This window comes from Phalaenopsis equestris, unplaced genomic scaffold (genome assembly GCF_001263595.1).
Source record: "Phalaenopsis equestris unplaced genomic scaffold, ASM126359v1 Scaffold000531, whole genome shotgun sequence".
Taxonomy (NCBI): domain Eukaryota; kingdom Viridiplantae; phylum Streptophyta; class Magnoliopsida; order Asparagales; family Orchidaceae; genus Phalaenopsis; species Phalaenopsis equestris.
In genome coordinates this window covers 782,628-804,653 of record NW_018164971.1, presented here as the reverse complement: position 1 = coordinate 804,653, position 22,026 = coordinate 782,628, and the positions used below count along the sequence as shown (strand labels likewise).

Genomic DNA, 22,026 nt, shown 5'->3' with positions numbered 1-22,026 from the left:
TTCGTGTTTGGCTCTTTAACTTAGCGAACGAGCCGAACACGAGTTGTTCTAGAATGAGTAAACAGCCCTAATTACATACAAACCCCCCGAAATATGTTATTTATAAATGAACCATCCTTTTTCGTCCATTTCTCAAATTCTCAATCAAATATCAAAATTCATGGTAAGAAATCAGCCCATATTTTTCATTTTTTTTTAAATTATCAATAGTTTGATCTTGGTTCGGCAGTTCAAGAAAATCATCAGGATGCTTAATTTATAAATATTAATATTTTGGGTGTTCTGTATGTGATCATCCCAAAATATACTAAATTTTGGTTTTTGAAAAAGATCATTATAAATATATATAGGGTGAGGGGGTAAAAGTAGCCGAACACGAGCGAGCCCGAGCCTAGGCTCAGCTCCTGTTCGGCTCGTTTATATTTCGAGCTCAAAAAATTTATTCGTGTTCGAACACGAGCCATTCATGAACAAATAGTCGTTTTGACAACCCTAATCACGTAGCCATAAGATGTTAAAGATTGAGGCAAGATTTAAAACATCATTTAAATCTAATTTAATAATTTTTATTCTATTTTTTTCATTAATACTTTTAATCGATTATAAATCTTTGTAGCCTTGTAGTCAATTAATTTTTTTAAAAATACTGCTCATCAAATATATATATATATATTCGAGCTAAAATGAGCCGAACACGAACGAACAAATATTTATTTGTGTTGTTTGTATTCGTCTCGTTAACTTAGCGAACGAGTCGAACACGAGTTGTTCGCGAACAATGAGCCATTCTGACAGCCCTAGATATCACCATTGCCTAATTTCTTGGTTTTACATTCCTACCCCCGCAGGCCTGTTTTTACCATAATGCACAGAAGATTTGCAAATTAATTAGTTCTTCGAATAATTAAAACGGACAAACATCCCCCCCTACAAATATCATATTTTATTAAATTTTGTGAAAACTGTTCATCACATAAATAGAGCAATAAATAAATAAATAAATGAGGAATTGACATTCAAACCACACAATTCTCACGTATTTACATATTAAAACACTCAATTTTAAAATATCACTTATTAAAAATAAAATACACATTTTGATGCATAAGTTTATCAAAGCTAAAGTCTCATACATGAAAATATGAAAGCTTTGGGGTAAGATATGTAAATACATAAGAATTGTCATGTAAATTTCTCAAATAAAGATTATATTAATTCAAAAACAAACTGTAAAATAAAATTACAAAAAAATAAAACAAAATTGCCAAACAAACCTTAATAAGCATGAGAAGCCATCCTTTAAGAAGCTAAAAAGCATTATAATGTCCCCATTTATAAATAAGGTGGGTTTTGACATAAAATTTATTTGCATGAAAAATTTAATTCCTCTGATGCTTCCATGGCTCAGAGGTGGAACAAGGTCACAATTTCGCACCCAGTTGGGCTCTCTCAGCTGTCCTGCATTTTACTTCAATTCATCAATTTAATCTATTACAATCCATCTAAATAATTAACAAAAAAAAACTAATAATAGGGTTGTGAATTTAGCTCGTAGAGTGTTAAACGCAGGAAATTCGATTCGAATTTTGGCTCGAATCGAGATTGGATAGAGATAAATGAGACGAGCTGTGAGTTGAAACATTGGATTGAATTTTTTTCAAACCAATATAGAGCCATATGTGGATCGGCTCGAATTGGTTCGAGATTCGCTCGAAGTTTTTCTTTAATTTTAAAAAAAATTATATATATAATGCTGAATAAAATTTAATATAAGATTGATTTTGAGCTGGAATGGATCCAAATAACTCAATTTCAGCCGGCTAATTGCAATTTCGAGCTGAAACAGACCCGAATAAGTCAATTTCAGCCAGCTCGTTTCAATTTAGAGCGGGATGGAGCAAGATTCAATTTTGAGCTCACTTCGATATGCGAAGTTATCCCAAATAAATGTAGATAGAGAGAGCACAATAATGAGGCCACTTACATACAAAGACTGCATGACAATATTAAAAAAACCAGTTTTGTTGAGCGGCAAAGCCATCCATCCAAGTCTGATGGACATGTACCAGCATGAGTCCTTCAGCTGTGTCTTTCTGCAAAATGAGATTCAATCACTTTTCCTTTATATCATCAAATATATCAAATGGAGGGAACAGAAAGGGAGGAGAAACAATACCTTGGTGTTCAGCACAACAGTCGTTAGACAGCACCGCCGCCCTTCGTCTGCAAGCACGAGACAAGATTAAAGTCACTTCGTCGGCGATTAATTAAAAAGTAAAAAACTCGAACGAAATATAGTTGCGCCGGCTATAATGAAATTAACCAATTCTTTTAATGATCGAGCCTCATGGATGTGTTGGTGCTTCTCAAAATAGCTTTTTGGTTATGGTGAGATTATGATAGCCATTTGATGGTAGATTGTTTAGAGAGTCCAACTTTTGTCCTATGAAAAAAACATGCAATTTTTAAACTCTAGTCGTGGCTCAACGTTGAGAAGAGAGCGAGGAGAACCCAACAGAAAACCAATATTTGCGGGTAATTTCATGAAGGGTGTTTTGAACATTTTATTGCATTTTTAGCTGCCATATTTTTATGTTTATCAAAGGCGATACCTGACATTTTTATGTTTTATTAGAGATATCAGGATTTTAATTCTCTACAATCAAATCATGAAGTCCAGGGGTGGAACCAACTTCAATATGAAGGATGGGCAAGATAGAAAATGTTAAAAATTTTTTAGGCACTGAGCAAAAAAAATTGTACTGAGAGTGGGCAAAATTACTAAATTGCCTGAACTATATAGAAGAGAATTAAATTTTCTATTATTTATATAAAAAAAGAATATATATATAGGTGATCAGTGGCTTGACACTTAGAGACAAAATGTGAAATGAATATATCCGTGACAGGGTTGGCATAGCTCTAGTAGCTGACAAGATTAGAGAGAGTCGGCTTAGATGGTTTGGTCACATTAAACACAGACCATCTGATGATTCTGTAAGGAGAGTAGATGTTTTAGATTCGAATTATGTTGAGAAAGGAAGACGTAGACCTAAAAAGATTTTGACAAACTATATAAAAAATAATCTTAATCTGTTAGAATTAAATGAAAATATGACACTCAATAGGATGGAATGGATAAAAATGATTCATGTAGCCGGCCCCCCTTAGTGGGATAAAGGCTTGTTGTTGTTGTTGTTGTGTTGTATCATTTATAAAAAATTCTCAAATTTCAGGATGGGCAAAGAAGTTATTATTTAGGTGAACATGTATAAAAATATGAGCTTATTGTGTGTTGATCTTTTTTTCCATTTTTTGTTTTTTTTTTCCACGCTCTCAATGATTAAAAGAAATTTTACTTATTTCCCAACATATCCTCTAATTGGAAACCTCAAACTATGAGAGATTTGCTAGAATCTTATCTTCCTAATGTACTCATAATAACTCTATCACCATCTTTGAATTATAGAACCAAATCGTCAATGGATAGTACTAGAGTCTGTATGATATACAAAACCCAAAAACAATTAATACTTTCAATCATGTTATTAATTAAACTAATAAGAAAACTTTTTTAAAGGGTTAAATTTAACTAATTTGATCCTTTAATTTAAGCTATATAAAGGGGAAGCATTCACCCAGTATTTTAAACAACTACTTTAAATGTCGCCGGAAAATTTTACTCTGCCCAACCCCAAGATGAGATTCGAGCAAGAACCAAAACGTCTCTTAAAACATTTCCAATATCCAAGCAACGATGAACTGGCTGTGGCTACTTCTATCTATTGAAATGGCAAAAACAACCATTCAAAAGGCAATTACTCTCAGTCCCTAACCATATAAAGAGCTAGAAAATATAATTTCATCTTCCTGCAATTACTCTCAGTCCCTAACCATTTTAGCTTTACACTTAGAGACAAAATGCGAAATGAATATATCCGTGATAGGGTTGGTGTAGCTCCTGTGACGGATAAAATTAGAGAAAGTCGTCTTAGATGGTTTGGTCACATTAAACGTCGAACATCTGATGATCCGATTAGAAGAGTAGATGTTTTAGATTCGACTTATGTTAAGAAAGGCAGAGGTAGACCTAGAAAGACTTGGGCTTATTGTATTAAAAATTATCTTAATTTACTAGAACTAAATGAAAATATGACAATAAATAGGGCGCAATGGAGAAAAAGGATTCATGTAGCCAACCCCACGTAGTGGGATTAAGGCTTTGTTTTTGTTGTTGTTGTAAGATAAATCAGGATCTAAAAAGTATTATTTCCTCAAGCATCAATATTCAGTTAATTTACTTGAATCATGGATTGAGGGTTTTATTATGAACTCAAAAGAAGCCCAATGAATTATCAATTTCATTTTTTTCATATATAAAAACACAGCAACATTATCTACTTTCCAAATGTAATGATTTTAACTTCAAACAAGTTATTAAAAAAATCAAAGTAAAACTCCATTGAGGGAATAAGCAAAAGCATAACAGACCTGACATCTCCCATTTGTCAAATTTCACCAGCCAAGCATCTGGATGAACCTGAGTAGAAGAAACTCTATCTAACCATACTCGAAACTGCTTGCCCTTTTTGTCGCCATAACTCATAGCAAAGGCATCTATGCATTCATGAAGAGGATGCTCGACTCCGAAAGGATGAATCAGCACCCCATTGTGAGACTACAAATTACATTATATAGTGATGGAATTTGTACTGCTAAATTATATTACAATAATAAACTTTTTTTTCCTTATATTTTTACCACCCAAATCTTCCATATCACAACAAAAGTACCACTAATTTAACTTTTAAAATGTGAAAAACATATTTTCATGTATGGGTAAGGTGACTTATATGTAAAAGTTTAAGGTTAGGTGTATGAAATGTAAACACATAAGAATTGAGTGGTATGCATGTAAACCTTCCTAAGCATTTATGAAATCAATATATCACAAAAAGTTCATTGAAATGCTGACAATTGACAAGCATTATATAATGAGTAAAGTGCCAAAATAGTCCCTTGACTATGTACATGGGTCATTTTAGTCCCAGAGCCTATAAAAGTGTCAATTTAGTTCGCAAACTCTTTAAACTGGGTCTCAAATGGTCCTTCGTGGGAACTATTTCAGCCCAAATTAAAAGAGTTTGAGACTAAATTGATACGTTTATAAACTTTGAGACTAAACACTTTTCTCAGTATGAAATACTCGGCAAAATCAGAAAAATTAACTTCAAGTGCACCATGATAGTTTTTGCTAAAAGATGATCAAAAACAAAAAATGTACAGAGATCATAATAACATACGGTAATCTTCTTCATGGTCTCGATCGTAGCTGCCGACTGTTCAACTTCCTCACGACGCCATCTTTCATACAATAAGTAAAACAGTACTAATTCATGTCCAGGATTGAAGTTGTTAGTCTTGCAGGTTGATAAATCCTCAACATCTCTAGGAGATATATTAGGGCCAAGCCCAAAATGCCCTATAGCCTCTATAATCCCAGAAGCACATCTCTCATTTGCAAGAAATATCTTAGGGTTATTCCTGGCATTTTCAGCATGCCATTTTAATAGTTCCTCTTGAGCATTGCTGACCTAGAGAGAAACATGCCAAAATAATTGAAAAATGAAAACAAGGCTAATCAACAGCGAAGTTCTTCTTACTGAGTACCCAATTCCTATTTATTTAAATATCTAACACCTAAACTTGACCTTTTACATTTATAAGACCCAAATGTTTCATATCACATCGAAAATACCACTATTTTTACTTTTAAAAAGTAAAGTACACCTTTCATGCATATGTCGAGTGGCATATAAGCAAAAGTTGAAGTATTGGATATGTACGCAAATATATAGGAATTGAGTGGTAGGTAAGTAAATATTCACATAAAAAAATTATTAAATAAAAAAAAACAAAATTTCTTCTACGACTAACCATCACACCATGAACATCTGGAATGCTGAATAACTCAGCATCATTGCCAGAATCACCACAAGCAAGGGTATTGAGTGGTAGCTTCTGATCTGCCTTAAGTTTTTTGAGTAAATATGCTAAAGCCTGGCCCTTTCCAGCACCTTGGGGTAATATGTCAAGATCTATTCCACCACTGTAAATTATCTTCACATCTAGCTGATCAAGAACGAAAAAAATAAAGTTTTACTCTTATGTTAGCAATATCCAAGAGACAATTAAGGTATGTTGAAGATCATTTTGATTTTCATTTTTTGCACAAATCGGCTTGTTTTTAGAACCGCTCAAAATAATATTTAGTTGTTTTGAGTATTTTTTTTAAAAAAACTATATTTTAAATATATCCAAAATTTTTATTCCTGAATTAAATATAAACAAAACAAAATAGAAACAACACATTAAAAAAAAAGTGAGATTTTATTATTCTAAACAAGAGAAAATATTCAGTAAAATTCAATCATACCCCTTGAATTGTGAGGATCTCATTAAGAGACTTCATCACTGCCTCGGCCTTGTCCTTCTGCACATAAAAGCTAACCTTGTGTGGCCGCTGCTCCGATGCTGACTGCACCAAGTTCAAAAGTTCCAGTGACTTGAATTATATAGCTCAAATTATTGCCTCCTCTAAATTTATAACAGGAATCTACACTATCTATCATTGTTAAATTTATTCATCCTTTGATTATGAAGACAATTCAGTAAGAAAAAAAAAAGATTTTTATAATTCTTCCTCATCTAAGAAACAAATCAAAGTGGACATTCTCCTACAACTCCTTCAAAACAAAAACAAAGAGCTGAAGGGAATTCACCTGAAATTTAAGTTCTGGAAATTTGGATGATTCCGCAACAACAATATCACGATTCCATTTCCGATCCAGAAATCTCTCCCATCCACTATCAGGAGCCATGAGTTCACCATAAGTTATTTCTGTGCCCACAGACATGATAGTTATATCTGGTGTCAGCAAGGGCTTCTCCTTCCTAAGCTCCTTGTACAGTGTTGGTGACCTTCCAGTAGAGAAAACAAGCAGAGAATCATGGCGGTAATTGGATTCCCATAACGCATTAAACCTGAGAAGTGATAGGTTCTCGGGATCATGATGATCAACCTGAGCAAAATGAAGCAGGCGGTGTAAGTACCTTTCAGATCCGAAATGAAATCAAAATTGAATTTTTGGATTGAAAATCGAAGGGGGCGCGGCGCGTACCATTGTATGGTCAAGATCAGAAACAATCATGAGACGGGCAGGGCCGGCAAGACGATCCATCTTTCTCACTGCGAATCAATCGAAGTTTAGCAGTTGGAAGTTAGAACAGAAACATCAATCAGTTAGGAACAGAGAATATCGACTGAAAAGAACCCTAATAAGTTCTCAGCTAGCTCCAATTGCGACTGTATCGCGAGGGGGACATGCGAGGGTTTCGGGGAGAGAGCAGTGATGTAGGGGTGGGTTTAATTTTATTTGGGGCTGTCTGGTAAAGGATTTTGAGCAGGATTTAACCAGGATTTAAGCTAAATCTTGCCAGCGAACACTGTGATCATATTAAACCGGGATTTGTTAAATCCTGGAAGGCGCAAAGAGGTTTCCGGATCCCTTGCGCGACCTTCCTCAATGGTTTCCCGTCGAAGCAGAGCGGACGGAGGAGAAAGATGGATGTTTTAATGGCCGCGAACACGTCGTAATAATCCCCGCTAGCTCAAGTGGCGAATATGCAGCAAAGGCTTCGGTGACGAGAGGGAAAGGATAATGGTTTCGGATCAATTACCTCAGGGGGTTTCTGCAGAGCCGACGGAGAAGAACGATGGAGAAGAAAAGGTGGAACTTTTAGGGACCAATTGGGGGAAACGAGAGGAAGCTTTCGTTGGCGTTCGTTTTATCTGTTGGCGCACCACTGCACCTCTTTCTCTTGATTCTTCTTCTTCTTTCAATGGTTCCAACAAAAGTTGGGATTTTTCGCTTTGAAATTATTTTTAGGATTGTTTTTTTTTCCCCTCATTTTCATCAAATTCTGATTTTTGTTCATCAAAATAATTTCAACCCCAATATTTAGTTATTTGCATACATATCAATTGGACTGTGAATTTAGCTTGAAAAACATTAATCATCCAAAAATTGATTTAAATTTTACCTCTGAATTAATCAACAATTTTGAGTGTAAAGTAAACGATTTAGCTATAAACCAAAATTTAGATTAATTTTTTTTCGAGTTGATATCAAGTCATACACCCAAAATTGATCAAATTTTTTTTATTTATAAAAAAGTATATATAATACTAAATAAAATTGAATATTCAAAATCAAACATAGCCAAATAACTAAATTTAAGCCATTTTATTTTGATTTCAAATGAACTCAAATAACTCAAATTTAAGCCAACCCATGTTGAGTTTGAATCAGATCAAGCTTGATTCAATTTTGAGTTGACCTGGCTCAAAATTTAACATAACAAGTCACAAGCCAATTTCCATCCAAACTCAATTCATTCGAGTCGATTCTGATTTGACCGCAGCTCGACTCGAAATCGGCTCATTAAGTGCCTTGCTTTTCGATCACATTGCTATTTACAAATAATCACCCATCCCAATTCTTATGCATTTACTTATTCACACATAAACTTTGATTTTTATAAGTTAAGCGCTCTACCTGTATGAAAATAAATAATTCACATTTTTATGCATCTTTTCAAACATAAGAAAAGATGTTAAATTTGCGAGAAATCAAAGTTTAGGCATCAGATAAGTAAATACATAAGAATTAGATACTATTCATGTAAATTTCCCTTTTTTAACAAACTCCGCAAAAACAATTATTTGGAATTTTGATAAAAGGGTTAACTAATATGCATTAAAACACTGCTATTTACAAAATTATAAAGAAGTGATTTATATATATATAAGTGTTGGTTTTATGTTACATATTTTAATATTTGAGTGAGACTTTGAATAATGGATGAAAGAATTTAAAATAGTATTCTTTGGAGTATTATGTATGTAATTGGCAAAATAAAAAAAATTATATATTGAAATTATATTGTAAATTTAGTATTTTGAGTGAGAATTTTAAGATATGATGTTATTGTTTTGTAAATAATAATATTTTTATAGTCGCACGCCTCTTCTTTAAAAGAAAAAATTACATCCAACATCCAGACGCAAGAAGTGCCCGGAGAACAAACATGATATGCCAACAGACAGGTAAATCGTGTCGTTATTCTGACACTACTTGCATCGAACTCGAGATGCAACGTTTTCCTTTTCTTAAGGTGGCATTTAAACACATACCATTCTATTCTTATGCTTTTATATATCTAACATCTAAAAATTTAATTTTTTTTATATTTATACCAGCTCAATCTTTTATATCACAAAAACAAAATACCACCATTTCAATTTTTAGAAAGCTAAATGCCTCTTTTTATGATGTAGAAATTGAAGTCTAGGTGTCAGATATGTAAATACAATAGAATGCCGTGTAGTGTAATATTCACTTGTGCCAATGATTTATTAGTAATCTAAGGGTCTGTTGGGTCAGTTTGTGTGTTTCAGGATAAGTTGCTTATCTTGAAACGCGGTCTGCTGCCCGGCCGCAGGGGTCGATCCGCGGCCTACGTTTAGTGTAAAAATTCAAACGCAGTTTCAGATAAGCTGATGAAACGCGCGAATCAAACAGTATGACGACGTTTTGAAAACACCGCCCGCACTTATAAGCTGCCCCAAACAGACTCTAGTGTAAAAACTCATTGGTACCAGCGACATATTATAATTGAAGTCTATGTTGTTATATTCCGTAAATAAGCATTCCAAGAAATCAATGCATGCTACACAGTTTCCCCAAATCGCAACCTGGAAATAATGTAAACTAGTTTTTGCATGCATTATTGTCAAATGCAAAAAAAAAAAAAAAAAAAATGTAGAAAGAAAAATAAAAGAAAATATTGAGGAGGGTAAGATTATAAAACAAAGAAAAGGAGCATTTACATACATTCCACCCAATTCCTACATATTAACACATCAAACACCTAAACTTTGCCTTTTACACTATACCACCCAAAAATTTTCATATCACATCAAACATACCACCATTTTAACTTTTAAAAGGTAAACTATGCCTTTTTTTTCATACATAGGTTGTAAAATGTAAGGTTTAGGTGTTAGAAGTGTAATTACATAAAAATAGAGTGGTATGCACGTTAAGTAAATGTGGGAAGAACAAGTTTCTAAGCAGTAACAACTACTAATGATAGCAGCCTAAGACAAATGAGAATAAACTGTACAGCCCACAAGTATACTAGCAGCCATCTACATTACTCCATCTCTTTCCAGATCCTCCCTGTAACTCTGAGTCTCAGCTCTTTCTGGTCGCCGCCGGAGAAATAGAGGGCGAGGCTTCTCTGTACAATGAGCCCATCACAACTGTCGCGGATCGCCTTATGGTGAGTTCGGATGCTCCGCGGCACGCCCTGCCACATCATTTTCCGACCGTTACCTCCAACCTCGAGGCAATAACCAAACTTTCTGGCTTCATCTTCGTCCCCCATGAATGTGAGGAAGGCCATGTAGACTGGCTGAGATCCAAGCCGGAACGCTTCAAAATGCAGGCAGAAGTACTGGCCGAAGCAGCTGAAAAGCTGAGAGGCAAACAGAGATGGAAACAATAGTTAGCAACTGTTGGATTCAAAGAAAATAATATGTTAGATTTCGATGGATCTCACCTTTCCGGCTAAGAAAAAAAGACTGTTTGGACATTCTTCATCTCTTTACCTTTTACCTTTAAATTAGGTTTTTCACTTGAAGTTATATCATTTCATCTATGAAAACTCAATGATGTACGCATAACAGACAATACACATTTTTATGCATGGGTAAGGTAGCATATATGTAAAATACATACGATTTGAATGGTATGTTTGTAAATCTTCCTAGCATAAATAAAAAAAAAAAAAAAAAAAACTTTAAATAAACAAAATATTAAGAACAATAAAAAAGAGAGAACAGTATATTTAATAGCATTAACTTTTATAAATATTAATTAGTTTATGATATAAAAAAAGTAACCACTAAGTGTCTTCTAATACATTAAATTTAACATTTAAATAAAAAACTATAAAATAATTTTTTAAAAATTTTAATCTCAAGAATATATATGTTTAAAATTACTTTTAAAGTCTTTTAGTTTATTATCTTAGGACATGCATGTTTTTTTTCATACTACTTGTATCGTACACTTTTATGTTATATCGATGTCATATCTGATACATGTCGGAGCAGTGTCAAAGCCATGTCTGTGTCTGATAGGCAACTCTGCATTGCATATTAATTAGGAGAGTTTGTATCACAGATGAAAACTAAGGTTTCACACTACTTCATCATGACATTAAATCCATTCAAGAACTGGAATACACTCGTAAGTTTTCATCATAATTTTGACATCAATGCAAGCAAGATGTGGCCATAATTAAGATTTAGAACAAGAATAGAATGACTTACAGTTAGCGTCCATGTAACATTGTCAACAGAACATGGGTCTTGTTTGACATAACGATGATTAAAAGTACAGCCATTTTGCACGTCGACTTCATGGCGATCTTGTAAATGCGACAAAATGGCTGAAATAGCTCCGTTGAAGGGGCAGTTGGGGCCTGGATGAGGGCATGTGTAAGGCCTATATGAGCATTGTGCTTCATGCACAACCTTGCTGTAATACGGTAGCATCTGTTCGCATCCAAACTCATGGTAGGCACATGGCAAGCAGATAGAAACTGCAAGCTTCTCCAGAGCTAAGCACCTTATGTTGCCAATATCCTTTCTGCAAATAGGACACTTATTATTGACTCTGCTTTTGCAGGCAGAACACAGGGTATGGCCACTGGGACACTGCAGTTAAACAAAATAATAATAATAATAAAAGCAATTATTTTCAATATCATGAAGAGGACAAGTCATAATCTCTAAAAGAATAGAAATAGACAATGATAAAGTAAGCATGAAGACAAAATAAAAAATTTTTGAAGTCTCAAACTGAGGTCAATCTGAAGTCATTAAGAGCAGGAGGGATGGAAACAGAAAAAAAGTAGTGATGAAAGGGAAGTTCATTTTGGTTGATATAAAATGAAAGTTGAAGTTCCTGTACTGTTTTTCTATAATTTTCATCCATGTCTACTAAAACAGTTTTCTAAAGCTTTGGTTTTGCTTAAAGGAAAACTATGAACTGGCAAACAATTCAACTCAATAGCTTTAAATAGTACATGTGAGTAGAGTAGTCAACTAGAGTTTCCTAAAACAGAAAAAAATCAAATAGTATATTGATTACTTTGACAATCATTTGGGGTATTTACATACATACCACGCAATTCTTATGTATTTAGATATATTAAACCCAAATCTTCCATATCACAAAAAATACCACTATTACAACTTTTAAAAAAGTGAAACACACGTATTCATGCATTGATAAGGTGGATACAAGTAACAATTAAAGTTTAGTTGTTAGATATGTAAATACATAAGAATTCAGTGGTATTTATGTAAATATTCCTAATCTTTATACCAAAAAATGTTGTATGCATGCATGACTTCTGATATTATAATCAGCTTAACAGTACATCTTGTTTTTCTCTTGGTTCTTTTTAGATCTCGAAATCGTCAGCTTGTCTTTTTGTATGTCATCGTATAATTTCCCTATTCGAGTAAATCTCCCTCCCGAACTAAATGAATGACTCGAAGATGAGAGGAATCAAATAGCGAACTAACATATGACAACAAATAGGCAAACAAATCAAAAAAGAAAAGAGATGGAAGACTGATATAGGGATAATTCTCGTGTGATGAATCAGTGTGATGAGTCAAGAGTATACATCCAAACAGAATCGGATTGAAGTACCTCGGAAAAACAACATCCACGAGCAAAATCTCTACATAAGCTACCCGTAACCAGAGAACCAAAAAGGAACATTTTTTGTTCTGGGGTCAAAAGTCTCCAGAGGAACATATTCCTTCTGGTTAATTATATCTCGGGGGATACCCAGAAAGACTCTCGATGGAAGGAGTTTCTTTTCTCTTTATCATTATGAACCTGGGATATAGGTTATCAAAAGGTGATTATTTCGTATGGAACCGTCTTGATGTTTTGAAGCTCACGCTGCACAATCGGGCGAAGAGTGAATCTCCCATGTCCAAATGGGTAGCGGCTTCTCAAGTCACGAAACCTACAAAATAACCATAATTCACTTCAACGGGGGTATCCCAATACGTCATAACACATCCGGACCGTAAGGGCAGAGGACAAATCGTCGTATCCCGAAAATCGTCGTTTCCCGAACAGGCGGCAGCTTATCGGCATCGGGCCGTCAAAGTGACATCAACAAAAAGCAGAAGTGGCTCAACAGGGGTAGTCGAAAAGGTAGGGAAGAGTAATCCTAGGAGGTAGAGGTAGTCAGATCAGGGTACCGCGGACTCGTCATCCCAAGCCACTAGGACCCTAAGTCTACCTAGTCGACCCAACACAACTTGAGATCCCTGGTCAGCAATCCGTGAATTGTGTCATCCACAGTGATCTCGGTAGCCCTAAGGTCAAAGAAACGAAACTCTATCCTATAACTAAAATCTGAAGCTCAAAGAGGTGAGACTTATACCTGTCGAAATGGTGAGGGCCTCAGGAAAGAAGAGAAAGCGGAGGTTCAGCTACAAAGCTCTAAACACTCCAACAAAAGGACTTACACCCCGCCTGGGTCGAGGAGCCTTCTAACACCTTAGGCCCACTAGACAACCACCTATATGAAGATATGATGGGCCAGTTAGGTTGGAAAAATACAGGGACTCTTTCTCGGGACATGCAAACATGAATGCAGTTATCTAGAGTGATCCTAAGTATTGTGGAGGTCCTATTAATATATACAAGAAAGTAAATATTGCAATTTTTAAATCATGAATATTTTAATCATAAATATTAATTATCTTGAATATTTTATTTAGGATTTTGCATAAAATTAGGAATTTAAGTCCTAAAGAGCCTATGTTATATCGTGAGATCCCAGATAAAACACAGAAAAAAAACAAGGAAAAACACATGCACGTGTAGACATACGACATAATGTAAAGAAAGCAAAACAAGTCAAATCAAAATAATAAACAGACCGGTGTCGCTGGGTCGGCAACATATCTCAGAAAAGAAAAAGGCGATCGAACTCCGCATATACATGTCCGGTCCTAATTCTATACATCAATATAAAATGCAAAATTAAGATACGAGGCACGAGCATCTGCTCCTGGTCCCCTCCACGTGGTTCGCACGCTAATATCTCGGAACCCGTGCCCATATATTATTTCTGCTACAGAACTTCTAGACTCTAAAAAGTACATAAAAAAAGAAAAACTCAATAATGCATAAAAACAAATGTCAACGAAAAAGCTCACATGCAAATAACGTATCATGAAGTCGTGTCTTAAAAGTGGCTTATAACACCTGCAAACAAAAGGGTAAGAAATCATTATTTGCCCCCCCATAGCGGTACATGTATGTGTATATAAATAGGCATGTCTCCCTGCAGAATAACGCCCTAACACACTGCCATACATATGCAGCATGCAGTCACACCAGAAGTACAATGTAAAAGAAAGATGTCTGGCTAGGGCAACCAATCCAGCAGAGAACAATAGTCAGACATAAAAAAAGACTACCTAACACCCTAAATCTTAACCTAGCACACCATCTAACGAAAAGTGCAACAACCTAATATCTAAGTGAGGGGAAGTCTGGATATAGTATGACTTTGACGGGGTCACTTTACTGACACCATTTTAAGGATTCAAAGAATCTAAAGAGTGTCACGAAAATGGATGACACCAGTTAGATTCATTGGATTCTTAGCACAGTCATACTCATGTCAGTCCCGATGACTTAACTCGCATTGTTCATCGGGATTCACCAAACGAGCAATGCTCGTTAAGGCATCGCGACCAACACGGGAGTCACTCTCCTAACGGGTCTGACCCATTATACATGCAAACATGCAAATACAAATGCAGATGATTAATCAAGACATAGGTAATGAGTATACCATAGGGCAGAGATTCAAACAAAGGTGGGCATACCATAGTGGCAGTGACCGTAAAAGGTATGTCGAAGAGGCAGTGACCCCAAGAAAATGAGCATATCGTAGTGAAAGCGGCTCTAAGAGGTGTATCAGTAGGGCAGTAACCTGACGGAATGGGCATGTCATAGCGTCAAATGCCCGAAAAAGATGGACATGCCTTGATAGCAGCGGTCCCAGAAGGTACGCCGATAGGGCAGTAACCTATAAAGAGTAGGCATGCTGTGACAACAGAGGCCCTAGAAAGATGGGCATGCTATAGTGGCAGTGGCCCCAAGAAATGTGCAAGTCAGGCACATGATCATAATCATGCAGACATACAGATGCAAAATGGGATGCAATAATGTATTCATGCATATGCGCTACAATATGCAAAAATGCAAACACACATGCAAGACAATATGATGATGCAAGTAGTTGGTCGACTGGGTCAAGAAATCCGGTCAAACCAAAGTGTCGTATTAATCGACTCAAGGAAGCCGATTAAAATGAAGTAAAATGCTCGTCGGGTCGGGACGGTCGGACGAGGTGAAGTGAAATGCTCGCACGACAGGGGCGGCCGATCGGAGCGAAGTGAAATGCTCGCCAGGCCGGGACGGTCGGACGAGGTGAGGTGAAATGCTCGCCGGGTCGAGGCGGTCGGTCAGAGAGAAGTAAAATGCTCGTCGGGTCGGGGAGGCAGGACGAGGTGAAGTGAAATGCTCGTCGGGTCGAGACGACTAGACAGAGCGAAGTGAAATGTTCGTCTGGCCGGGACGACCGATCGGAGCGAAGTGAAATGCTTGTCGGGCCGGGACTGCCGGGGCGAGGTGAAGTGAAATGCTCGTCGGGCCTGGGCGGCCGATCAGAGCGAAGTGAAATGCTCGTCGTGCCAGGACGATCGATCGGAACAAAGTAAAATGCTCGTCGGGCTAGGGCGGCAGGACGAGGTGAAGAGAAATGCTCGTCAGCCCGGGACGACTAAGCGGAGCGAAGCAAAATGCTCGTCCGGTCGGGGCGGCCGATCGAAGTGAAATGAAATGCTCGTTGGGCCGAGACAGCTAGACGGAGCGAAGTGAAATGACATGCTATGTGACATACAAAATGCAACATGCAAACATATACATGTGATATGGAGTCATTCCCGTGCCAGCGTTCTCACCGGGGAACCTAGGGTCAATATATAAAAAGATGGCGATTGTTTTGGCGAGGCAAGTGGGGAACTTCTCCTTGGATCCCCAAAGGGGGAATTTCTCTATCTCGTCATGAAACGGGCTAACGGCAATGCTCTACCCGATTTCACGACGTCTCCGAGCTTTGCAAAATGAGCTAATGATTCTCATTTTCTCATTTTACAAATGTCAACTTTTCGATCTTTCTAAAAGATCGAGACAACCAAAACAAAAAGGAGCGAAGGGAGCTCCAACCTCTAGGATTTTTGTGCTAGGGCTAACAGTCAAATATGATTCACTCGACTATCGTATGAAAATTAGTTGCGCATGAAGACTATCCTATAAGCCACCTCTAGAAAAATAATCGATCCATCATATAGGCATGCCGCCGTGCCGGCGCACACACCCCGTGTAGGTGATCTAACCCACACGCCTATCACATCTACAACCTAAGACCGGCTAGGAAATAAAATGCGAAGGGGAAGAAAGGTTATACCGTCGCGTGGTTTGCACGAATCATAAATAAGTCCGGCCGGAACTTGCACGTAAAATGGGAGCCCTTCGTACCCTCTCGAAAGATATTGACGTTCGTTGTCCGGATATTGACGTTCGTGACGTTCGTTGTCCGGCGAGGTGACGGATGTTAATTTATCGGCGGTGAATACCGAAAGTGAAGAAGATGCAGGAGAAAGCCCCAAAAAAAATTGAAGCCTTTCTTCATCGTTTTACTCCGGCGAAAAACACAGCGCCGACAATGCAAATGCCAGTGAGATAAAGGAAATCCGGTAAAAAATACAGCACCGACAAGGTAAATGCCAGCGAGATGAAGAAAATCCGGCGAGGTTGGTGGGGTTGGCGGAGAAGAAGAAGAAGAGAAGAAAATCCGGCGAAAAAAAAGAAGAAAAGGAAGAAGAAGAAGAAGAAAAAAAAAAGAAGAAAAGGAAGAAGAAGAAGAAGAAGAGGAAGAGGAAGATGAAGCCGAAGAAGGAGAAGCCGGCGAGGTTGGCCGAGGAGGAGAATCGACGACGGAGGAAGAAGGATTGGGAGGAGTTCTTCTCTGTCGCGAATGGGGAGGGGTGAATCGAGCCTGCGATTTCGGAGGAGGCGAATGAGGAGAAGGATCCGGAGGAGAGTGGGTTGGGAGGAGAGGATTTTCGCGAATTGGCAGGGAGGAGGATCGGCGGCGAACGGCGCCGGCGATGGAGGCAGGAGGATCGGGAGGAGAGAGGGCCGAGCGGTTCTCTCTGTCGCGAAAATGGGAGCCGTCTTCCCTAGGGAGTTTTCGCGAATCGGGAGATAGAGGAGAGAGGAGGCACGTCTGGTGAGATAAAAAAATAGGACTTTTTTTCATTTTTTTTTTTATTCTCCTCTCTTTCTATTTTGGAAATTAATGCGAACACATCTTTAACTTAACCTATTAGGATTTCCTGTCTCATAACAAGCAAATCAAATAAAAGTTGATTGGAAAATATGCCAAATAATCAAATCATATAAAAGTTGATTGGAAAATATGCCAAATAAAAGTTGGTGCTTGGAAATAATGCAAACCTGTTGGATTGGTGGAAACATTGAATCTCTGCAAATTGGACACTCCAATAGATCATCTATGCCATTTTTATGAAGTAGAAGGGTCCTTTTGGGCTGCGCTGCATTAGATTCCAAATTAACCTCACCAGAGGCTACTGATGAGCAGCTAGGCTCCATAGGTACAGAAGGAGAACATGATTCATCCAATTTCTTGGACTGTATAGCAGATGATGACCCCGTGATTGCCTGCTTCTTTCCCAGCTTAAGATAGGTCATATTTCACAAGAGTGAGATCACAACCACTGTATCAAAAAAACCCAACTGAAGTTATACTACAATGAAAGGGTGAAGACCCTGAAATTCTGTGCAGAGATTATGACCGATAAGAGTGATATCCTTACAGATCGACACAACAAAAAATTGAAAAATCAATGCAACTTGTGCTTATAAGAAATTAGAAGGAAACAACTGAGTGCTAACAAGAAAATTGAACCAAAATTCAAAAGTGTGAAGTAATATGCAGATAATCTAAAACAAAAAAAAAAAAAAAAACATGAGTTGAATTTGGATTTGTAATGTTAATTGAATAGTATATCTAACCGCTCCCAACAACAGATATTTAAAAATGCAATTTTGTTTGCCATAAAACATGTAGAAAGCCAACCCTGACGCGAAAGGTTTAAAGAGAAACACAACAAAAAATTCAGTATGTTAAATAATTTTAGAATTGTCTACTGAAAAAAACAGCTGCGTAAGATTCCATCAATTGGACAACGGAACATAAATTAACTTTATATAGGAGCTGTTTGATTACTTGTATTAGCAGGGCAACGCAAAAACAAATGCAAAGGTTTTCAAATCCTTGGTGTTTCATACACGGTAAAATTTTGGTGCATCTCAAAACTCGTGATTCAATTCAATTTGAGTGAATTCAAAGCTTGGCTAAATTTGAGACTGCACCAGCAACAACAGCATCGTGTGCCGCCCGTCAGCCGCTATCATCTCCACTGAAATTGCTACCGCACAGCCAAAACCGCTAGTCACGGCTAGGCTAAATTTGACACTGCACCGGCAACAACAGCATCGTGTGCCGCCCGTCAGCCGCTATCATCTCCACTACAATTGCTACCGCACAGCCAAAACCCCTAGTCACGGCTAGCAGTCACATAATAACACCGTCATTGTAGGTGGCTGCCAATCACTATCTTTATCAGCCGCCATTGCCGTCGAGCTTTACATTGAATTAATTTTTCTTTAAAATAAAAATCTCTTGTATTTATTTAACATCTAACAAAACAACCCTTCCACATTGCAAACACATTATATTTCAAGTATATTGCTTCCATTTTAATATGCATTCTATTTTAGGCAAACCAAACAACCCCATAAATTCAACATTTATAAGGAAAGTCAGGAAATATGTATTTAGATTTAGAAGGCCAGGCATGACATTGTATATGCTAATAATTTTTCATTTTTACTGCCAATACTTCAAAATAAACATCTGATATCATAAACATACTGTGAAGGCATATTACCAAAAAAATAATATATATTAGAAAATACCTTTCATTGTAGCATATCAATTGTGACAAGTGATAAAAGAGGCCATCAGGAAAAATAATTTAACAACATGCAACTAAAAAAAATCAAAGTACCAAATAATCCAGGATTACAGGGGATTTGGATTTAATATGGTCCATAATGTGCACTTCATGGTCAATTTAGCCCAAATATCCCATATTGCATCTTTAGGACCGCATAGCATATTGCATCTTTAGGACCGCATAGCATAGCCATATGCGAGAAACAACAACAAATAGATACCTAATGCCGAGAATCTTTACAAAAAATATAAAAATAAAAAAAAGACAGATCAGGCATGGCATCGCATTAGAAGAAATATAAAATCAAGAAGCCCAACCAGAACTTGAAGCAGTGACAAATGCACCGTGGAATTAAATTTAATTTTAGAGTAACTGGGTTGAAGTTGGATCAATAAAGAAAATTTGAGTTAAAATTCTGAGCAATGTTAAACATAAGCACGCATATGTATGTGGGTGAAACTAATATAGATATATATATTCATTATTTCATAAAACAATCATTATTAATCTCGACTGTTTGAGTAAAAAATGAGTAAAAATTGGATCGATTAAGAAAAAATGAGTAAAAATTTAGGTTAAGGATCAATCAAGAAAAAATGAGTAAAAATTCTAGAGCCTGTTTTAGAAAGAAGAACTGGCAATAACTACTGATCTTCGTAGATGCCAACCACTATCGACCACCGGCAACCACCGGCCGCCGCTGCCAACCATGGCCTGCCTCTCCCGACCACCAATCCCGACGACCCCTGCGTGCAACTGTTGTAGTCCAAATACGTTTGTTGTGTTTAACACCTATGTTTTTTTTGTGTTGTTGTATAAAAACAAGTGTAATTTTTAATGTATGTTTGTTACCTCATTCTTCCTATTGTGGGAGAAGAGCGCACCCTTGTACTTACAAATACAAAGTGAATTTCTTTGGCTAGGCTAGGCTGCATGGTTTTTTTATTTTTTTTCATAATTTTTTTCACATAAAAAATCTTGGTGTTTACTCTTGGTAATTCTATTTTATCTATGTTTGCACTGGATCTTCGTACAACGCCAAGACATTAAGAGTTTATTTGAGGGACCTTCACCGTTCGACGAAGCTCCTTCAAAAGTCGTTTTCGAGGATGAAGCCGACCCTATGCGGTCCACAACGCACATATTTCGTTGTTTTGCTGAAGTAATGTCGGGAAACGCGGGGGAGACAAGGATTTACTAAATGAAAATTTTTTAGGCGTCGGCGTTGCACTGAACAAAACAGAGCTTCACCGATAGGTCAAATGAAGCCTAATATAGTATTCTACCGTTGCGAATTTTCCGGCAATAGAAAAACATTTGCTAGATCAACTAGCAACTCCGCAAAAAAATGCAAAGCAATGTTTAAAAACTTCAACTTGATTTCATAAATCACAATAAAGTACACAATAGCTAATTAGGGAATTCGATGTAATTGGAGCTAAGAAAAGAATTTGCATCTTGTGAACTATATTTGTTGGATGGCTCCTCAGGAATGGTAAAAGTGCAGTGCCTAAAAGTGAAAAGCATGATGAAATATGCCATCGCAATGCCGCTTGATATAGACTTAAAGACACAGCTCACAAACAGCAAGTAGACACAATCTTCTTTCATAAAGATCATAGAGAAGAGCTCAGCAATGGATCCACCATTTGTTTTAAGTTCAGATTCACACATATAAAGTACGATTTATTGAATATATTACAATACTCAGTGTCGTGCCTTAAAAAAATTGGAAGATTTACATACATACCATTAAATTCCTATGTATTTACATATCTAACACGTACACTTTAATTTTTAAATAAATGACATCTTAGCTATGCATAAAATGGAGTATTTTACATTTTGAAAGTTAAAATTGCAGAATTTTTTATATGATATGAAAGATTTGGGTGTTGTAAACGTAAGAGTAATGATTAGGTGTTGGACAAGTAAATACACAGAAATTAGCGCCGTATTTATGTAAATGCCCCTAAACAATTTTCAACTGCATGTTAGCATGGATAAGGGGTTGCCCCTAGGGCTGTAAATTGTTGTTGTTGCGAGATTTATAGATATATACACCAGTTGTTGTGGTATATATATAAATCAAACAGGAGAACGATCGACGAAGCGAAAAATAGAACGAGAAAAATCACACAAAAAAAGAACACACAGATTTACGTGGTTCGACAAATTGTCTAAGTCCACGAAGTTGCAGAGGATTTTACTACTTGAGAAATTTACACCAGTCGATCATATCGACTTACAAGAGGAATCTCTCACTTCGTTGTTCTTTCTTCTTCTCTGTTCTTCTCTCTTTACATCGAGATACATCAAAGAAATTCTACACTGAGATACACCGAAGAAGATAAAATTACAAGAGAAATAAACTCAATTTCTTTTCTGTCACAAACCACCAAGAAAAAGCCTAGAGAGAACAATCTTCTTTTTCTTACTTCTGCCGCAAGGAACTACCGCTTGCACTTCTCTTCCTCTGCCCCAAGGAAACCTTCATCTCTCATGAGGAAATCGAATAAGAACTCAAACCGTGACTTCTAAAACTGAAAGAAAGCCGTCCGAAGCCTTTTATCATGAACATGAGAAAGCGAAGGATGCTACGCTTCACAACATAGGAAGGCGGAAGCGGTTGGCGCGCGACTGAAGAGGCGGGAGGCGCGAACGAGCGCTAGGGGACC

General features: G+C 36.9%; 2 protein-coding genes across 4 annotated transcripts in view; both read right to left on the bottom strand.

Annotated features, from left to right (window-relative positions):
• Positions 1 to 1,281: 1,281 nt before the first annotated feature.
• On the bottom strand, positions 1,282 to 7,919 carry LOC110028814 (sucrose-phosphatase 2-like). Of its 2 annotated transcripts, none has more exons than XM_020730815.1 (10): positions 7,741 to 7,919; positions 7,182 to 7,249; positions 6,783 to 7,082; positions 6,437 to 6,538; positions 5,938 to 6,132; positions 5,304 to 5,594; positions 4,492 to 4,678; positions 2,177 to 2,223; positions 1,985 to 2,093; positions 1,282 to 1,453 (listed from the first exon to the last, which is right to left on the bottom strand). In XM_020730815.1, the coding sequence occupies exons 2-9, from the start codon at positions 7,239 to 7,241 to the stop codon at positions 2,007 to 2,009; spliced, it is 1,269 nt and encodes a 422-aa protein (XP_020586474.1). In that variant the 5' UTR covers positions 7,242 to 7,249; positions 7,741 to 7,919; the 3' UTR covers positions 1,282 to 1,453; positions 1,985 to 2,006. The 2 variants fall into 2 exon arrangements, with proteins under 2 accessions (XP_020586474.1, XP_020586473.1); XM_020730814.1 differs by having other exon boundaries at positions 1,283 to 1,458.
• Positions 7,920 to 10,087: 2,168 nt separating this feature from the next.
• LOC110028825 (E3 ubiquitin-protein ligase SINAT5-like) overlaps positions 10,088 to 22,026 on the bottom strand; it is a 20,124-nt gene continuing 8,185 nt past the window's right edge. For both annotated transcript variants that reach the window (XM_020730829.1, XM_020730830.1), the window contains 3 exons: positions 17,763 to 18,043; positions 11,462 to 11,848; positions 10,088 to 10,602 (listed from right to left, as the gene is read on the bottom strand). In XM_020730829.1, coding sequence (XP_020586488.1) covers positions 10,279 to 10,602; positions 11,462 to 11,848; positions 17,763 to 18,017 — 966 coding nt within the window. In that variant the 5' untranslated portion in view covers positions 18,018 to 18,043 and the 3' untranslated portion in view covers positions 10,088 to 10,278. The remainder of the gene's footprint in view (positions 10,603 to 11,461; positions 11,849 to 17,762; positions 18,044 to 22,026) is intronic.